The sequence below is a fragment of the Triplophysa rosa genome, linkage group LG22 (assembly GCF_024868665.1).
Source record: "Triplophysa rosa linkage group LG22, Trosa_1v2, whole genome shotgun sequence".
Classification (NCBI taxonomy): domain Eukaryota; kingdom Metazoa; phylum Chordata; class Actinopteri; order Cypriniformes; family Nemacheilidae; genus Triplophysa; species Triplophysa rosa.
The window spans coordinates 7,645,976-7,666,048 of record NC_079911.1 but is presented as its reverse complement, the minus strand read 5'-3'; the positions used below and the strand labels follow the sequence as shown (position 1 = coordinate 7,666,048).

Sequence of the window (20,073 nt, the reverse complement as noted above, 5' to 3'; positions counted from 1 at the left end):
AATCCTTAAAAGAGCTCACAAGGTCCAACATTTTAGGAGTAGCGAGGAGGACTTTTAAGAGACTTAAGAGTTTCTTTCCATATTACTTTTAAAGTTTATCAGATTTTTTATTTTTATTGTTTATGTGTGTGTGTGTGTGTGTGTGTTCAACTTTTGATTATCTTGGTTTTGGTTTTCTTGTATAGCTGATTTGATGCAATGCAAATTGTAAAAGCGCTATAAAATAAAATTGAATGACAGTGAGTTAATAAGACACAACACATTAGATGTTTGTGACCGATCCTATTAGAGACACACTAACATCTCCAAAACAGCGCAGAAATGCCAAATCATCAGGGTTCCGTCACAACCTTCTATGATCACACAAACAATTACAGCACTTACAGAAACTTATTGTGTCACTGTTCATTTTCTATCAAATACGTTGACATTAACAGCATGCTATAAAAAATAATAATAATATATATATATATATATATATATATATTAGTGCGTGTGAGTACAGTAAAACTGCAATTTCAAACTAATGACCCTATACTTTAAAGCGCTCCTTTTCCTTCTTGGTCAACCAACCAATCACAGTCTTTAAAAGACTGTGTCATACATAGCAACGGTGTCAGCCCGCCTCCTCACGAAGATAAAAGTTTTTGTCTTTTCCTTGTTCAGAGTTTCTCTCAGATTAGTCCTGAATCGTTTTAAGATAAAACTCCTACGTATAAGTTTTTCAGCTAAATTAAGAGCTTTCTTAGAAGATCCTTCGAAGCTTTAAGAATACGGGCCCTGTTGTATTAAGAGTTGTATTGGCCTCGCGATACAGTTTTCATGGTATTCTGGTCCATCAATATTGTTTAAGACCCCTGCAATGTAAATCTAAAATTTCGTTTTTCACCTCGCGGCTTTGACAAGTGATAGCACACTATCAGTATTAGTAAAATGATACTTGCCTTAAACGCCATAATCAAAACATGTAAAATATACAGTCAAAGAAAACTCTTGGGCATACAGTTAGAGTCATGTTTATTTACAGCAGAATCCTGACTAAAGAGAAGAAAGGTAAGGTTAGGAGAGCCGAAATGCTTTCAGAACAGCTCATTTGGATCCACATTTCACTACACTTTGTAATTTATTTATTCAATTTTTTTATACAGAACCCTTTTGGCTGTTAATGTTGAGCTTAGCGCCCTCTGCAGGCAGGGAGGATGATGGAGAAAGTACAAAATGAAACTCCACAGCATTAAAGGAAACTGGGAAAATACAAATGATGGGATTAAAAAACAAAACAAAACAAAAAACCCAAACAAAAAGGTAATATTTCATAAAAAAGAACATTTGTATTTCTTTTCAATGCAATCACCATGATCATGATTTGTATAGTTCTTTTTTCATAATGTCTATACGGGTGGCAGAGGAACAGTGAGTTGGATTGTGGGTAAGATAAAGTCTGTGATGCTCAAGTTAACCGTGTCCCACTGCCAGGGACCAAATATTCATACTGAATAATCGGCCAACGCACGTTTGTGTGAGGTCATGTGTGGGGTCAGAACGGTCCAAGTCTCATCGCCCGGGCCTCTCTCCTCATTTTATTAAATCTCTTGTGCGACTTTTCATCCATGACCCTGTGTCTGAGTTTCAGAGTGTCGCACAACCGGTTGCCCTGGAACGCAGCTTTAAAGAACGACACGCTGTACAATTGACATGCAAGGCCAAACAACTAACAGATTAAAAAACAGGTAACAACAGGTAAAAAAAGCAAACGGACTGAGCCAGCAAAATGCATTATTTTCTACAAAGTGTAACACACCCACTCACTCGAGCTTACAGAACACACACCCTCAGTTCCAGTTTAACCGTTATAGATCAGACTTTCTCAAAGGAATGGCTACAAACAAAAATATAATGCTTGAAAGAATGAAAGCCTGTTTCAATTAAGATCCAAAGATTTGAGTAAAATCCTTAAAGAATTTATCCAGGGGCACGACAGAGCTTGTGCTCAACGGTCAATCCAGACCCCGTGGAGATAACAACCATACATTCATACATGTACATCACACGTCCTTTACTTCAATGGTCAAGCCGCGTACACGTCAGCTCTTTTGAACCATGTGAATGGGCTTCATTCAAGAACACGAGCAGAATGAGTTCCTGTGTTTCGTACGTAAACCATTCTTACGCAAATCGTCACATTTAATTCAATGGGACAATTTCCATCGCAATGGATTTATGGGCGATACGCACGGAAATTTGTCCTGCCTCGTGTTTCGTAAATGAGCCTAATGTGTTTTATGAAAGACTATGTGTACATTAGACAAAAAAAGTGACCTTAGCAGAGCCATCAGCCTAGACAAAAACCCATTTATGGGGAAAAAAACATTTCCCATCAGTGCCATTGCCTTTCGTTTCATTCGGCCACGACTCCATTGAGACCTAAAAGCCAGAAAAAAATGTTGTTCCTCTTCAAACACGCACGCACGCACGCGCACACAAACACGCACGCACACACACAAACACACACGCACGCACACAAACACGCGCGCGCGCGCGCACACACACACACACACACACACACACACACATACGCGCGCACACCTCAACATGATAACCCCGAATACATGTGTACACATATATACATAGGGCCATACGCCCTGACAATTTATAATGCATCAATTCTGTATATGCCAAGAATAAAATCTTTCTAAATAAAATACATGTTTCTGCAAAGGGTGAGGGGGTTTGTTAGGGGTGTAGGCGGAGGTCGATGCGGGTGTTGTTTTATCAGAAAGAGAAAGAGAGAACGAAGAAAAGAGGAGTTTGAGAAACATCGCTGTCCTCTACTGTGTGCTGGTCCCTTATCGGGTCATCGTCGTCACGCGCTGCGGCAGAATCCACGTCCCTTGTTTGCCGTTCGTTCAGAGCGGCAAATAAACAAATCTCGGTTTGTAAATCCGTTGCGTTGCCGAACGTTAAAAATGGAGCGGCTCCGGTCACGTCCACAGAACAACTGATCCGGTGAAGTGTGGCTGAGCAAAACACAGGAGATGACGGGGAATAAAAAAAAAGAACGTTGAAGAAAGAGATGGAATGGAAGCAGGAAAGAGGTAGTGAAAAACAGCGAAGGACTTGAGCGGTTCAGATACAGGATGGCGAGAAGCGAAGGAATGAAGAATACGGGGACGTGAGGAGCGCATGAATCCATCTGGCAGTGAAGTCCGCGTACGGCTGTTCATCCGCTGGCTAGAGGATGACAACAGGAATGAGGGATGATGAGAAGACGAGTTCAGTTCCTCTCTTCAGACCTCTCTCTCTCTTTCTCTCCGGTGGGTGGTGGCCGGGTGGGAATCTGTGCTGATCGGAGCAGCATCATACCTCAAAGAACCGAGAGCTGGTGGCCTTGGTGTGGAAGGGCTCGGACCACATGCGCCGTAGGTCCCCCTGTAAAAAAAACCAAGACTGAGACACGGTGATGTCATAAGGTGAAGCTAACGGCACAGTCAAAAAAAGTTCTTGCATTAAACTATGAACAAGCCACAACCACACAAATGTCAATGTATTGTGATAAAAGCAGTCACGCACAGACTATTAGAGTAAATGACAGCAACAGATCGCTGTGACATTTCCCTCTGCACAACTTCATATGTCACGTCAGGTTATTTTCCAGCATCACTGGCATATTTAGGGCTTAAACATAAGGATGGCGTGAGAGCCTGAGCTCAGCGCATAAGGGTCGGGTGACAGCCCAGTGTTGCATTATCGTTTCATCCTATGCTTGGATTGTGTATATGTGATCTCATGACTAGCAAGTATTTGGTTTCCTGCTATGCAATACATACCGCTGTTTCCAAATGTGCAAATATAAATACATCAAAGCAAGGATCTAGACTCATTTTTCTCACTTTCTCAGTGGGTCGCACAAACTTACATACAAGCCCAGCTATATAAGTTAACATAATAACATAAGACATTAAAGTATATTTTAATAAAAAACTATACATGTAACATTTTTTTGAAATGCTGAAAAACACCTGTATCGGTAATGAGAATGAAAAGTCATGTACAGCGTGACAAGAGAATATTAAGCTTTTAACTAGTACAATATCAATTTAAAAGGTACTGGAAGATGCGTTTCTTCACATAAAATGAAACTTATTGTAAATATTTTTATGTGTTTATACTTTCTTTTGAAATTGTTTTGGGCGATGAGAATATCAGTCATGGACATTTGTCAAAGATTTTTTTTGTCATTTGAGGACATCTAGTAGAACATCCAATTTTACTTGTTTAAATTACAACATACAGCCACGAAAAAACTACGAGACCATTCCACATTTCTCATTTCAAATCATTTCTAGATGTATTGTGGCCATTTTTGGCCAGTGTTTGTTGAATTTCAACCAAATCAAACCTCAGGAGTGACAAAGTCATCCAACAGCAATGTGAAAGACTGACAGCATGACAAGACACATGAAAACTGATACACAAAAAAATACAATCACACTGTCGCTTGTACATTATCCCGCTTATTACACGGCTACTTGCCACATGAGAAAAAAACTGGACATGAAATGTGAATTTGAAATATTTGATTAGCTCATTTTTACCGAATGCAGACCTTCTGCGAGGAAAAGCCGTTTAGTTTCGGTTTTAAAGTAAGAAACGACGTTCAAATGTCACGAACAGGCAATCTGGTTTAATCATTTGTAAATATAAGGTTATATGTGTTATTAAAAGACATTTACATTTAATTTTTCAAAAAACCTGTCAAAATGATTAGCGGCATCCGGGTTACCGTGTGTTATTAGTTTTGAGCGGTTGTTATCCGGAAATAAGGAACCTGCAAATGTCGCGACTGGCCAATCAGAATCCAGCATTCCAACGAGCCGTGTAATAATCAAGGTTCTCACACACTTTTCTCTGCACTTTTCCTAAATACATGCACAGATATTACTGTTGTATTGCTTAAAAGGGAATATGAACTTGTTTTCTTTGCAGTATTTGAGTTTAAAAAATACAGAGCATCTTTTCTGTTATTTTGACCGGTTTCTCCAGTTTGTATTTTCTGCAAATAAATGCAAATCGAAATCATATTTTTATTTGAAATTTGGTAAAAAATATTGTTAGTAGTTCACAGAATGAAACAAAAACGATCATTTTACCTAAACACGTACCAATAAATAGTACATTTTAAAATCTGAAAACCGGTGTCTGAAATGGTCTCTTAATTTTTTTTGCGGCTGTATAATGCACTCAGACAACTCAGGACGTCACAGTAATGAGATTTTCAGCAAAAAAACAAAATACATAAACAATCCATTCCTATGTTAAAATTATGCTTTATGCAAGGCAAAGAACACAATTATGATTATTACCATTTTTTGTGTTACCAAATTTTTTAATTAAATGTTTTATAATTAAAATCTTTATCGCCATGATTCAGTGGTTTCGTAAGAATGACCCATGTAAGACTGAATTCCCAAGCTGTATCTTTATCTTTTCAATAAGAAAAGTGAATGAATTTCGGACGAACACCAAAATGCGTTTCAAAAGTAAAAAATGTCTCATTGTTGTGACGGGGACAGCGCAAACATTACCAGGGCAACACCACTGAAATGTCCGAAAAACACCAACGTCAAAATTTCATTGTTCAAGCAATGTTGCATCACTGTACACACTACAATGATCTTTTCTTCTAGTTCACACCCATATGACCCTGTGAACCTCACATGCAGCAATTCTGTCACCCCTTTATTGCGTTTGCAGTCCCAACGGCTTGAAAAGCATCCGGCACGAATGTGCAAGAGCGCTAACGTAAGCAGCGAAAACCTGTGCAGCTCTACTTACATGATCTTCTATGTTTAGAGCTTTATCCAAGCATGAAGGTCACACCCACACAGACAAAGCACACACACACACACACACACACACACACATATTTTTTGCGCGCGCACAACCTTCACGGTATCAAGCCTTGTACCAACAAGCAAAAGACGTTATCTTCGTATAATACACCCTCACTGACATTAAAATCTGGGCTAGACTAATAATACAAGTAAATCCAGCAGCACTGTCCAACACACACACACACACACACCCTCATGGAAAACCACACACATTCTGCTTCTGAACACGCTTCTATAGAAATTGTCGTTTTTCTGGATGGATGAACTTCCTGGTTAACTTATTTCTATTTTTACCCATAGACGCTTACATGCTTTTATGTAACACAGGATTTGAGCTTGATGCCATAACGTTACGTGTTTGACAAGTAAGGCAGCATGCCATCTCGCATCAGAAAAAATATGAACAAAATGTAGCACAAAGAAAAAAACAAGCCAAAACGAGCCATGCGTTTTCATTTATCGTGAATGCTTCCAGCTATAGTTTTACCAGAGTTTGTGCAATCGTGTGATGTCAGAAGTCTTTTCATACCTGTGTCTTGTTTCAATAGTCTAGTTTCATGTACCTACCATAACAGCACTTAACCGCCATCAAAGTCGTTTCTTCAGGCCTCTATTGTGGACGGCTAACTTGAAACACATTGAAAACATTTGCGCAATCGAACGTTTGGACAGGGAGGTTGTTGCCACGGTGACCCGACTACGAAATATTTATCAGCTTACGTTACAAGACACGCATGACAAAACATCTGCCACAATGAAAAGAAACCAGGGTAAGCGACGCCTCGATAGAAGGAATACCCACAGGTGTGTGTCTGTAAGCACAACTGGCGTATAAATAATTCAGCTGCATGTTACGGATACGCCACACGCCCTGCTCGTATAACTGGACGATGACTCAATGCAGACTTTTGCATTGTTTCTGAACACGTGAGCGAACGTCGAATCTTGGAAAAGAAAGGGGACACTGCATTGGTGCTCTTGGAAATGGGAATTTCACACGCTGAGGTGTGGGACATGGAGACGTACCTTCAGGTAGGCCATGGTGAGCAGAGGCAGCAGAGTGAAGGGCACCAGGTACAGGAGGGCAGGCTGAGCCGCGCGGTGAATACGGGAGGCCACGGTGGCAGTCAACAGACCTGAGATGGGAAGAGAGAGAACCATCAGACACCATGAGATGCTCGATGAGGCGTGGATCATTTATTGCTGTATAGACAGTTTCAGCAGCAACAACATAAACAAATGTTAAGTGGCCCAATGTTAACTTCCGGTAGACCTCAGCCAGGAATCAATAACTATTGCCTAGTTTTAATTGAATAAAATATTAATATAAATCAATATTAATATAAATTAAATATAAGATGTTACACTATAACTATACACAGTCAACGTCGGTCCACTCCGATGAAACCGTCTATGCGATATTATCACATTATTGAATTTTGTTACAAAAAAGAATTAAAAACGTCAGTGTTGTCCTTTTAATAACAATTTTAACACCTTAAAAAAATTGAACGTATAAATATATGAATAAAAATGTATTAATCATAAATGAATAAAAATGTATTAAGTAAACAACTGCCTCAAACAACAAACAATACAACAACAAAAACACAGAAACAGAAGATTTTCATCCAATATATTCTGGGATGGCATGTTTTAAGATACTGATAGATACCAGCACATCTCAATCATGTGACAGGATGCTGACAACGGCTGAAGACAACAAAAATGTACTGTGCTTATATCGGAGAGCAAAGCTATTAGTCACAATGCAAATCACCGACTTAAAACAGGGTGTGATCGGACAAGCTGCGAGTGAGGAGTCAAAAACGTTCGGGAAAAATCTGGAGAGTGGACAGATGACATTTTAACAGGTGTTCATTCGAATGGCCATTGACTTTCAGTTTAGAAGCTCTGTGGGAAATGTCGATGAATGAACTGGCAACACCCAAATGGGTACAGCATGTGTACACAGACCAACAATAAAGTAGTAATGCCATCAGAATACAAAACCAATAGAAAAATAGGTCGCTGTTGACTACAGACCAGTGAATTATGCATCTGCAACACTGCCAATGTACTTTTCTTGCCAAAATATGAATACACAATTTTTTTAAATGGTCAAAATCATGTACTTTAATACAAAAAATGATTGAAAGCTGTCATATTAACAAGGTTATTTTAGTGTACTAAAATTAAAACTTCGAAAACATTGTTCATTGAAATCAAATCAAATATTGACCTAAAAAGTATGGGAAAAACTTAACTAAAGGAAAAATTGAAATGTTGCCTCAAATAAATTGAAATAAGTTTAAAGCACTAAAATGATAATAATAAACAAAAACTAAAATAGAAATTAATGAATTTTATATAGCAACATAAAAAATAAACAAATAAATTATAAAATGACAAAAGCATACACCAAAATTGCTAAAACTTTAGCTAAAATTAACATAAAAACTAAAGATCTAAAAAGAAAAGCTAATTTAAAATATTAATCAAACTAAAATCAAAACTATATTAACTCTGCATATTAGTGTTCAGCCTTCAATTTATCATCCGATAGTTTAAAAACAGCCGATGATCAGAGCCAATACATCCTGTCAATCATAAGACGACAGGAAAATGCAAACGATATATAGAAAATGTTAAGAAAGGTCACCAGAGTGATCTTCAATATTAATAGTCATTATTTACATTAACAACATTGAGAAAATTAAGAATGCTTAATTTAATCTTCAGAATCGGTATCGGCAGAGATCACACTGAATAATCGGCTATCGGTATCAATGGAGAAATTTAGTATTGGTATATATTTTGCTGAGCAAGCAAAGCCACTAACAACAACACTTACCAATAAAGTAACCAATGAGAGTGCAGTGGAAGTAGGAAACCCGCTGCATGCGACCGGACATGTTAACAGTGCCGGGAACTTCTCCGTTGGCCTGTTTCTTATAGTTGTCGTATCGCAGAACGAAACACAGGAGCAGGCCTGGCATGACGATGTCACCGATGCCCAGCATGGAAAAGTGACTGCCGGAGGAGCTGGGGAACACCAGTTTGCCGGGGAGCGAGAGACGCGGGACGTCCCTTCCCATGCCGGGGCCCAGGTGCAGTTTGCGGGAAAGAACGTCGAGGGGGTTGTCGGCGGGCTGCGTGGCCACCTTCACCATCACGTTACTGTTGAAGATGTAGGCGGAGAAGAAGACCTACAAGAAATGAATTGGAGGAAAAGATGAGCTTGCTTGGAGTGATTTTGGATGCTGACAAAAAGGTCTCGACAGTCAGCAGTGGTGTGTGATGGGGATAGCAAACCTGTGACGGTTATTTGACATGTTGACCATTTCAAGATTGACAAAAAAATTCCCATAAAAAAACAATGCTGTTAATCAAGTGCATTTTTTTTACAGTTTTTATACAATTCCTTCATTAGCATCAATTACAAGTGTTTCAACTTAAAGAATTAGTAGGGTTGGGCAGTAGGACGTGTGACTGCATAAATGGTGGAGATTTTGCTATCCTGCCCGTACTGCAGTAGATACCTTTGCATAGTCATCAGTAGGCAGGACGGCTTCTCTTTATTTACATGAGAGAGCAAAGAAACATGGAGTTCGGAGAAAATACAGAACAAGTCAGGACAAGAATGAACTTATTAAACGGGACTGTTTGGCACATCACAGCACAAAGTGCAAGGAAGCCGTTTACAGCCAAGCAATGTTGCAACTTGCCACAGTTGATAGACGGTCACATACGGTTGTAAAAAAAATGAGACCACACCAGTTTAGGCTTTTATCAGCATTTTGCATGTATTGCGGCAATTCCAGTTCAGTATCTGTTAAAGTTCAACAGAAACAAACCTCAAGAATGAAAAGTGACCCAACGTCAATGTGGAAGACTGACAGAATGCAAAGATGCATGGAAGTTAAAAAAATCAGGCTTATTTAATCATATATTCACTTTAGAGATGATAACAAAATATATGTAAACACATTAGTATTGTGCCGTTAAACATGAATATGAACTTGTTTTAGCAAGATTCGCAAACATTGCATCCTTTTTTTTTTAATAGTTTATACGGTTTCAATTTTCTGTAAATAAAAATATTTTCACTTGGTATTTGTGAGAAATGCTGTCACTAGTTGGCAAATTGAAACAAAAATGTATATTTTACTTAAAGAAATAGTAAATTCTGAAAAACGAAAATAATTTTGGAGTGGTCTCTTTATTTCCCCCCCACAGCTATAGGCATGTAAATATTGGCTTTTTCGAACGATTTTTTCTAGCATTTTTTGTCAGACAGTACAGTGTAGAGAGATGGGATGAGAGAGAGAGGTACAGGGGAACTCGGGTCGCCCGCAGCGCTTTCGGGCAACATGTTGGCGCACCGTCCACTGGTGTCAACATAATGGCTATTTTTATTGGCTTTAAACATGGCTATCCAATCACAGTTTAGATTCAGAACTCGGAACTGGAGTCAACTAGATTTTCAACAACGGCAACAAGAGAACCATTGAGACTGGCATGTTGTTATTACAAGATAGTAAAGGCATTAAAAAAAATAGTTTACCCGAAAAAGAAAATTCCCTTATAATTTACTCACCCTCATGTCATCCCAGATGTATACGACCTATCGATCAAAAGAATATTCGTCACTTTATGTCCATGTGTATGTACCAACATACTGAGGGTCCAAAAAGCAAATCAATTCATATCCAAATAAGTGGGTTAATAAATGTCTTCTGAGAGAACGAGTCATATTTTGAGCTTATTTAGCTAAACTAAAACCCATAAAAATGCTAAAGTCACAAAATATATGACCACTAGTCAAGCAATGACATTTACAGCTATCTACCTGTTGCCTTATTTACATTCAGAATTCTTACGGGTTTGTTTTGGGTTTAGTTTCACAGAATAAACTCAAAACAAACACTTGTTTCAGCATCCACCCTGTTGTTTTGCAGAAAACATTTACTAACCCAGTAGATTCGCTTGGATTCTTTTATGATGGATGGATGTGCTTCAATCCCAAAGTATAGTACGGCCTTCCACGTCCGCCTGCATGACCTCATTTCATCATCGGGAGGGTCCGCGGTCATTCGGACACCCCGTCCCCGGATGGTACACGTACAACAGCGCATGCGCGAGAAAAATGTTGAGCCGGCCGAATCCACTAGGTGACATTCTTCGTGTGTGTGTCGAGCTCACCCATCCTACGTATTTACGTTTGAGAATGCGTTGGAAGCTATGCAGACGTGTGTGCGTGCATGCGTCGCGCGTGACGGAGACGGATGAGGAAAGTTACAAAAATTGTGATCCAACTGAAAAAAGGAAGGAGGGTGAATTTTTTGGGGGGGTGACCTATTTCTTTCAACAACGTGCCATCTACCTCGATATGTGTTTTTCCAAACCTGATGACAAACAAAGGTTTAATCGCTTAATCCCTTTAAATCAAGATTCTTTCATGATCATGAGAAATATATACTCAATCAAGTGCGTCTAAACATGAAAGGGGGGTCATAAACCCATACAGTGATGCAAGACTTCAGGTCACGCCGCCCAACCCCATGAACCTGTATGACTTGAAACATTAATTGCTTACCCAGAATACATCATAGATGAGCAGGCCTGACAGCAGCAGGCAAGACACCTTGAGACTAGGCAGCCTCACGAATGCAATCATAGCCACACAGAGACCCATGGCGAGAGCTGAGGAGACAATAACACAACATCGAAAGCCGAATTAAACCACACCACTCCCTACGGATGAAGACGCAGCAGATAAACTACACAACTTCTTTACATTCTGTTCTACACGAGCTCTCAGAACACACACAAACAAGGCCGTCCAATCAGAGCGTAGGAGCATGCTGACATACCATCCATGAGCAGCCAGTGACCCGTCAACACCCAGATGAGAACCAGCAAGACAGACAGGGAGAAGGAGAGCAGCTCCGCCAGCGTGAAGCGGCCGCAGCAGCCGAACGAGATCCTGGAAACAAAGAGAAGCTCACACGCTGGACCCTGCGTTACTCGGCAGGGGTGAGAGTCTTTCACACCCCAGTATCTCATTTCTAATGGTGTTGTACGTTAATACACAAAGAGGACAGTTCCACCCATAACCGACAGAATTTCTTAGAATATTCTTGTACTATTTTGCTTGCCTTTCCGAGACCTAAATAGTAAGGCTATTCAATTCAAAAAGCAAATCAATTCATATCAGCTTACACGACACCGTTAACAACTTGACATCAACTACTGCAACTAATACAATGTTTAATAATAAAACGTTTTTGATTGATTTTGTGAATCAGTGTGAATGTGAATCATTCTGACAACGCTATTCAAAAACACAAAGGCGAGCGTTTTTATTACATGAATTTTGTGTAAACGTACCCTAAGAGAAAGTTGATATGATGCGTGTTGTAATTCATAAAAAAAAGATATAATTAGCCTTTGAGGTCTCATGAGGAGAGGAGATATAACCGTTCGTCGAGTAACAGGGTTGACCGTATTAGCGTTCATTTAGTCATTACTAGTCTCGAAATAAGGCCATGATGGTAAAGGTCATGACACTTCAAGACGCTTATTAGACAGGAAATGTAAAGCTGACATTTCGAAAAAAACAGCTTGGTAACAGTTGACAATCTGCGGTTGTCCCCTTCCAATCAAAAATGCAAAGTACTGTTTTAAGGAAGAGGTCTGATGGTTACAGGGTTGACCTGGGTGCAAGTGTTTTAAAATTTCCTTCAAACAACAACTAAACTGGATAAAAGAATTCTGAGCGTAACAAAAAGGGGCTATTAAGACCAAGAAGTTAGTAAAAAGATGCTAAAGACAGGCGAAAAGATATTAGCATGAACAAAAAAAAAAACATTCGATTAAAATGTAGTACACAGTTCACCATTTACACATGTTAACAATGCAAACAAAACATCCGTTTTTCAGGATGACTCGATATGTCGCCTAATGTTTCTATTCAATACCACAGGGTTGACATGTGAACCATTAAGCGTTAAATGTGAAGCCCTGTGATGAGCGAGCAAATGTTCTTGTCCTTACTTGTTCTGTGGAGAGCAAGGCCTGGTCACATACTGGCACATCGGCAACAGGAGAAACGCAAAGGCGATGGTCGCTAGAACTGTGGGAGAGACACAAGGGAGGGAAGAACAAAAAAAAAACATGGAGTTGCGCAAGCGTCGCTCGGGTGCATGTGAATCGGGTCAGTATGCGAGTGAGGATGAGGTCAATGTGTTAGTGTGTGTGTGTACCTGCAGTGCATATGGTGAACACTACTTGAACCGAGTCGAAGAAGAAGAACATGACAAGCAGAGACACGGAGGCTCCAATGGGTAGAAACAGCGCCTGTGTGGAGTCTATGGTCTGAATACCTGTGGAAAATTGGGATTTGGGATATGTTTGAAAATGCTGCCCTTACAACACCTTCCGTATAAAGTGTACACAGAATGTACATAAAAAAATACTAAATGCCAAGTGCACTCTATTGTATACCACAATGTCACACTTAATGTGACAAATGGACCAAAGATGAGTTTTGACATTTTCATTTAATTGAATTAAACAGGAAAAAATGTCCAATTTGATAACTGGACAATGCAACAGAATAAGGTCATGTAGCAAAGCAGCATACTTTAAATAACCAAAAATAATTCCAACTACAACACTAGGCATGATGGGTTCAGGACTCACTGTTGTTGGTGTTGGCATTGTTGAAGGAGCCAGTGTTGGTAGGGTTTCCATCCTTATCCTTCTCCTGGTTCTCACAGTCCATATTTAATGACCTGTGTGAATAGACACATTTAGCAACAAACTCCAATATAGACAGAATACTGTACATGAGTGATGTTCATATGGTTAGATATAGATGTATACGTCAATAACCTGCATACTTGGACGGAAATTCTTAAAAGCTGTGCAGGATGGGGCAAAATTGTGCCGTACTGTCTTCAGGTACCGGACTCATTAAGTATATTCCACACAAAGGCATTGATAAATGAAGACAGATGTTTCCTCTGCTAAACTGACTTTAGTACAGCATTCTTTGGATTGCATTTCTATTCCGCATAGTCTTGTTTTTATTCATGTCAAACAAGTTTAAACTTAAAATGCCCGATCATTTATTTAGCCAAGGAATATTTGTGTGAAGGTCCAGTTGCTTTGCTCTTTTCTGTCTCCAGCCGGTAGAAATTTGTTTTCCAAGCCAACTTTTCGATGGCCCACCACACACACAAAACCATATTTTTAGCACATGTATTTGAATAAAGCTTATACACTAAATTTACCTATATATAAATACAGCTGTAATTCACATTTGTAAAAACATTTCCATTAGGTACTAGGCCATCCTTATAGAGTGAACATCACATGACCAAACCGAAAACACTGATCTCATTACATCACCTTGTCGGAGAAAGTGTTAACAGCATTAAACTAACAGCAAGATCTATAGATTTTGAAGTTGATCAGCTAACCTAGCTGGTTGTTTTTATTTTTGACGTTTTACTCAATATTACCATTCGAATGATAAAAAAACTTGAACATATCAATCTACATCGATTAAAGGAATTGTACACCCCAAAATACATTTTAATTCATAATTTACTCACCCTCACGACAGCCAAGGTGTATGTGACTTTATTCAGCCTGACATAATTCGAGTAATACTCGCACAACTACATGTATATATGAGACAACAAAACGTGTAATGGCGGGACACCGGCTCTACATCTCTCAACATTGAGTCTCACTGGTTCTCGCGTGTCTCGAAACAAATTAAACTTGACGTTGAGACGCGTGGAGTCCGTGTGCCACCATTACACGTGTAGTTTTCTCACCTATAAATAAAGTCTAACGCATCCCAAGTACGTTCAAAATACGAATCTTTTATACTCACAAACGTATTGTTGGAGTCATTTAGATTAGTTTCATGACCGGATATATGCGCTTTCTGGAGCTTCAAAAATGGGTTATTATCCAATGCCATTACCAAGCTGGGAAGAGCCAGGACATCTTTCAAAACTACTCAAATCGTGCCCGGCTAAAAAAAGAAAGTCATATCCCTAGGATAGCACGAGGGTGAGTACATTATGGATTCAAATTCGTTTCTGGTTACCCTATTTATTCAAGATAATCATTGACTGTATTTTGTGTAAAAAAGACAAAAAAAGGATGCGACGAGACCTCTTTTCCTGTTTCTGCATGTGATGTTTAGCATAAAGCCTATTGTTGAGCAGAACTGCAGCGGTGTGAAAAGAACATACCTGAAGCTGCCATAGACGATGAGGAGGATGGAGATCAGGAACGTTGACACCTGGCTGGAGTCGAACAGGGAATACGCCCTGGGGAGAAAGGGAAGAAAGTTTACAATTATTGTTTCAAAGGTGACAGGCTGGATAGGCCATACAATGCACACAAAGAACGTCATTCCCTACAGTTCAAACCCTGCCTTTGAATGTGCTCTCAATTTAAACCCGTTTGACCTCAACATTTGGCTGTCAGCTACCGATCCCAGCGTGCGAGTGTAATGCGAATCAAGGCTCGGCCTGCTCCAGTTGTTGCCAAACTATATAACAAACATCTCACGTTACGGCGTTCTCATTTTCCCAGTGACTCTCTGGTAAGCGTTTCCCTTTTGGTAAATAAGCTTTAAGAGAAAGAGGTCAGGCTGAGTACTCTTAAAACGTAATTACAGCAAGCCACAGTCTGTTTGATGGATAAATAATAGGTGATTGGGAACAAAAGAAGTGGACTATATTGTGTACACGTTGACTCGCATGAATAAGGAACAGGGGAAAAATAGGACAGAGAAAAGCAGGCCGGTATGTTGACTTCAAACACAAAAGACGCGCTTTACTACACACAATAAATGCTTTTTAGAAAAAAAAACCTTTAGACGGGGTGAGGAATGTGTTTTTGGGCCCATCCCAGTGGTTTAAATAGACTGTTTACCATTTACACAATAAGTAGTGTTTGCTAAGCTAGACGTCGTTATCGCTATTGTTGTTTATACAACTCCAAACATATATAAAACTTCAGGGCGTCACTAATCCTGTAGCATTTGTGCTAAAGGTCAGAGAGTGACACCTGTAATCAGACCGTATATTAAGGAGAGCTCTGATATTAGCTTCTTAACAATTAAACACACTAAACACAATAAAACGGTCAAACAAAACAACACTATTTAAACATAGGCTAATGTTTTATGGTTTTATGTATTTGAGGAGCCGAGAAGTGTCGGTTGTTGTTGAGTCCTAGCCAATACTGTGCATGGCAATTTATCTTTTATAACATGTGATTTTGGCCAAATGACAGAAAACCCAGAGTGCCCACGTAGCTACAATAAACTTGATGACCTAAAACTATGACCTGCGAGTTGATTAAAACGTAATGTGATGCACATCATAAAACACTTAACATGGCTTGTCATACTATAATGGGAAAGTGTTTTCTACTAAGGATTTTCTATGGGAGGAAAACAGTTTTTAGCACTTTGCGTTTATATTCTTGGTTAATTTGCTTACCTGTACATAGTGGAGATACTAAATTTCTCCCCCGATACCGATAGCCGATTATTCAGAGTGACATCTGCCAATACCGGTTCTGAAGACTAAATTTATATTTCTTAACTTTCTGAATGTTATTAATTAGGGTTGGGCGGATAGACGATGCCATCGTCCATCGCCGATGGCTGATAGACATGATGACGATGTTGAGCCGGAATTGCGATTCCAACAAATGTTTCACTTTCGTCACGTGACACTCGCTGCTCTGTGCTGTGGGTTGCAAATTGCGTTGTAAACAAATAAGAACAAGGCTAAGGGGCATAAAACCTCGCATTGTACAGATCAGACTGTCCTGACTTTATAATTGTGGAGCTCGCGCTGTATAAAGAGGACGCGCAGTTTGACTCCAGACAGACATTTCAGTGGTGAAGGTACAGCCGGTTTGATTTCAGGACACTGCCACCCCAATTTTTTGAAGCTCCAAAAAGTGCATCCATCGATCAAAGAACTGCTCGACACGGCTCCGTGGTTTAAGAGAAATATCCATGTTGACAAAGCTATTAACAATAATATCTAACTTCCGTTATCCCTCGGCAGCACGTGAACCAGAGGCTTGTTTTTCTGGCAAATGACGCAGGTGTTCGGCATCGTGATTTCATCACAAAGGAAAAAGCTCTTTGACTTATGTAAAGAATACATAGCTAGGTAAATTTAATACAAAGGCAGTACATCATCTCGTTTTAATACTGAAGAGTGTCAGCAAATAAAAGGATATGAGTCTCATCAGTTTACATGTAAAAAAATCAAGTGGTAATATACGCTGCAGAAGAAGTGCCATAACCCCCGTAGTTCCCGAGAATGCCTATGGGCATCTTTCTATTGCTGAACTGTAACAGATTTTTGTAAATTGAACAGTATTTTACAGTAATATGCACAGTATAATACTGTTAAATGTGTAACCAGTATTATACTGTAAATAGCAAAGGATTATGGGAAAATGTATGCTCACTACTGTAATTCTTCTCTACTGTAAATCGATTTACAGTAGTGCAAATGCCCGCGAAAACTGACCAATGAAAAGGGAGATTTCTTTTCGCTTGTTGGGAGTGGCAGATAACAGAGGAATGACTCAACAAAAAGGTTAGTATTACTTCTGTAATTATTTTATGTAAAACTCAGATATTTTCAAATGCATTAACTTGTTAACAACCAAACATGAATTAGTGGGGCAATTTGGGTGAGAATAGCATTATTAAGCCGGTTACAAGCCTTTTTCGCATCAGAACCCCTCCCCCACCCTAAAGTCAGTGAAAGCATTCCAATAAAGTCACATTTAAGCCCGTATGGTGGATTTACATGTTATTGATTGAATATCATATCTATTTTTTGTTTTTATTAAAACATTTCTGCTAGAACTGTGCCATTTGGAATGTTGGAGGTGTCCGTGGAGCCTTTTTCTGGCATTTAACGTAACGTTACCGTAAAAACTGTGGAAACTGGTAAGTAATACTGTACATTATCCCGCTTATTATAGCAACTTGCCACATGAGAAAAACTGGAAATGAAATATGAGTTTAAAATATTTTATTAGCGTATTCAAGGATTTTATTAAAAAATTCAAACCTTCCCAGGGTTGTTTGTGCTAAAAAAAACTTGGGTCTGTGCTAAGAATAAATTAGCCAGTGTAGCAGCGCGCGAAAATTTGTCATGTGCATTAGACAGTCTTTGTATGAAGTGGGTTTGTCGTTGTGCTTTAATCAATGTCGCACCGCTATTTTACCTCTATTATGCGAGTTTTCTGGCTGCATTGAGTCCATATAAGTAGATGCGGACTCGTGGACGCGTACTCCTGTTATTTAAATATGTCATCTGGCTGTTCTACACGTCTGGGTGAATGAATGAACTAACGTTACACAGTTTAACATTGCTACTCGCGTGACGCTCGTGGATTTGTCTGCGTCTGCACTGTAGGATATGAACACATGAACTTCAAGAGTTTATTTTACAAGCATTTTTACTGTTTGAGTGAAGCTATCCTCAAAGTCACACACACTAAAACTGAAGCGTCTTCCCAAAATAAAAGTCCGGTTAACTTGACCACTCTAAAACACTGTAGTGTACTGTAGTATTTGCTATTGAAAATTGTAGTGCCCTTGTAGTGAATTGATAAGCTGTAGTAAACACTGTAGTATACTATAGTAAGGTTCAAAAACACTATAGTATATAGGAATTTTACTATAGTAAATTCTATAGTATACTGCAGTAATGTATGTGGACAAATATAACACACAAAAAAATGAAAAACAGAACTTAGAAAAATGAAAATTAAGTAAACTAAAAATTATATGGCCCTAATTTATCTATCTATAATGTAATTTGTCAGTTACCTGTCTATTCATGTGATGAAAGAAGTAAATGGACCGCTGCAATTTTTAGAAACAAATGGAATACTGTATTTTGAAGTGCATCTTTTGTTTTTATTTAAAGTTAGCTGTTAGATCTGTGCCATTTGGGACATCGGATGAGCCTTTTTCTGGTCGTTAACATCAAAACTGGTAAGCTAAAGTGAGGCAACACTAAAACAGAGGTTGTATTTCCTGTTTTGTATTTATATGTCAAGCATTTTAGGTATAATTTAATTTTCATAATCATTTATCATCAAACTTTTACAGGTACCTAAGACTGTAAAGAAGATATTTTGAAGAAAGTTACCAAACAGCATTGGACCCCACTCACTTCTATTGTATAGACACAAAACTATTTGCAAGTGAAAGGCGTCCAGTTAACAGCATTTTTCAAAATATCTCCTTTTGTGTTCTGTGGAAGGCAGAAAATCATTCAGGTGTGAAATGACAAGAGGGTGAGTAAATGATAACAGATTTAAGTATATCACTTTAAGTATATTCTTTATACATGTAATGAATCTCTCTCAGCCTGTTAATTGCTGTACTTTTAGGTGACTGCAATTCCAGCAGATGTAGAGGGATCCCACTCTGTGTCCAGCACCCCAAGACTGATTGCACTTGGTAAGGTTCAAGTATCAACATGCTTTTTTAAATACCATGGCTAATGAAAAATGTTTAAATTAAATTAAATTGCGAGGTGAAGGACAATCAATACTAAATGGAACACACCATACAGACCGGTAGTTCTGGAGAAGGAACTTAAAATTATTCATGCAAATACAAAAAAATCTAATCATAATATATTAGCATGTGAATATATATTTTTTATTATGGTGACAATAATGGTGAAAAATAGTCTCAAGAATCATGATTTGTAACAATAGTTTTTTCTTACCCTTACTAAAAAGCTGCTATGATGGTGTCTGTTACAGGAGATTCTGTTTTCCGTGCCAAAAAATGGATGCTGACAATGGAGGGCAGAGTCATCATAGAGCCACAAGAGCTAACAGATTTTCAATGTGCAATACCAGGAAGCGGCCACCAATACACTGGACTTCATTCAGAGGTAATCATAAACTAATTAACCATTATTACAGCGATGCTCCGCCCAAAAATTACTCACCCTCAAGTCGTTCGACAACCATAGGACCTTCATTCATCTTCGGAACACAAATTAAAAGGATAGTTCACCCAAAACAATTCTGTCATTATTTCCTCACCCTCTTGTCATTTCAAACCTGTATGACTTTCTTT

The 20,073-nt window shown here is 38.8% G+C and overlaps 1 protein-coding gene and 1 long non-coding RNA gene across 2 annotated transcripts in view; one reads left to right on the top strand and one right to left on the bottom strand.

Annotated features, from left to right (window-relative positions):
- Positions 1–979: 979 nt before the first annotated feature.
- The window catches only part of sppl3 (signal peptide peptidase 3), a 39,515-nt gene continuing 20,421 nt past the window's right edge, over positions 980–20,073 (bottom strand). The window contains exons 2-10 of the mRNA XM_057321254.1: positions 15,173–15,250; positions 13,602–13,693; positions 13,163–13,282; positions 12,954–13,032; positions 11,771–11,883; positions 11,494–11,600; positions 8,749–9,103; positions 6,921–7,030; positions 980–3,429 (exon numbers count right to left, since the gene is read on the bottom strand). Coding sequence (XP_057177237.1) covers positions 3,358–3,429; positions 6,921–7,030; positions 8,749–9,103; positions 11,494–11,600; positions 11,771–11,883; positions 12,954–13,032; positions 13,163–13,282; positions 13,602–13,693; positions 15,173–15,250 — 1,126 coding nt within the window. The 3' untranslated portion in view covers positions 980–3,357. The remainder of the gene's footprint in view (positions 3,430–6,920; positions 7,031–8,748; positions 9,104–11,493; positions 11,601–11,770; positions 11,884–12,953; positions 13,033–13,162; positions 13,283–13,601; positions 13,694–15,172; positions 15,251–20,073) is intronic.
- Positions 17,308–20,073, top strand: part of LOC130546143 (uncharacterized) — an 8,571-nt gene continuing 5,805 nt past the window's right edge. Inside the window, exons 1-3 of the long non-coding RNA XR_008961747.1 lie at positions 17,308–17,913; positions 18,902–19,440; positions 19,752–19,885. This is a non-coding gene — a long non-coding RNA (uncharacterized LOC130546143). The remainder of the gene's footprint in view (positions 17,914–18,901; positions 19,441–19,751; positions 19,886–20,073) is intronic.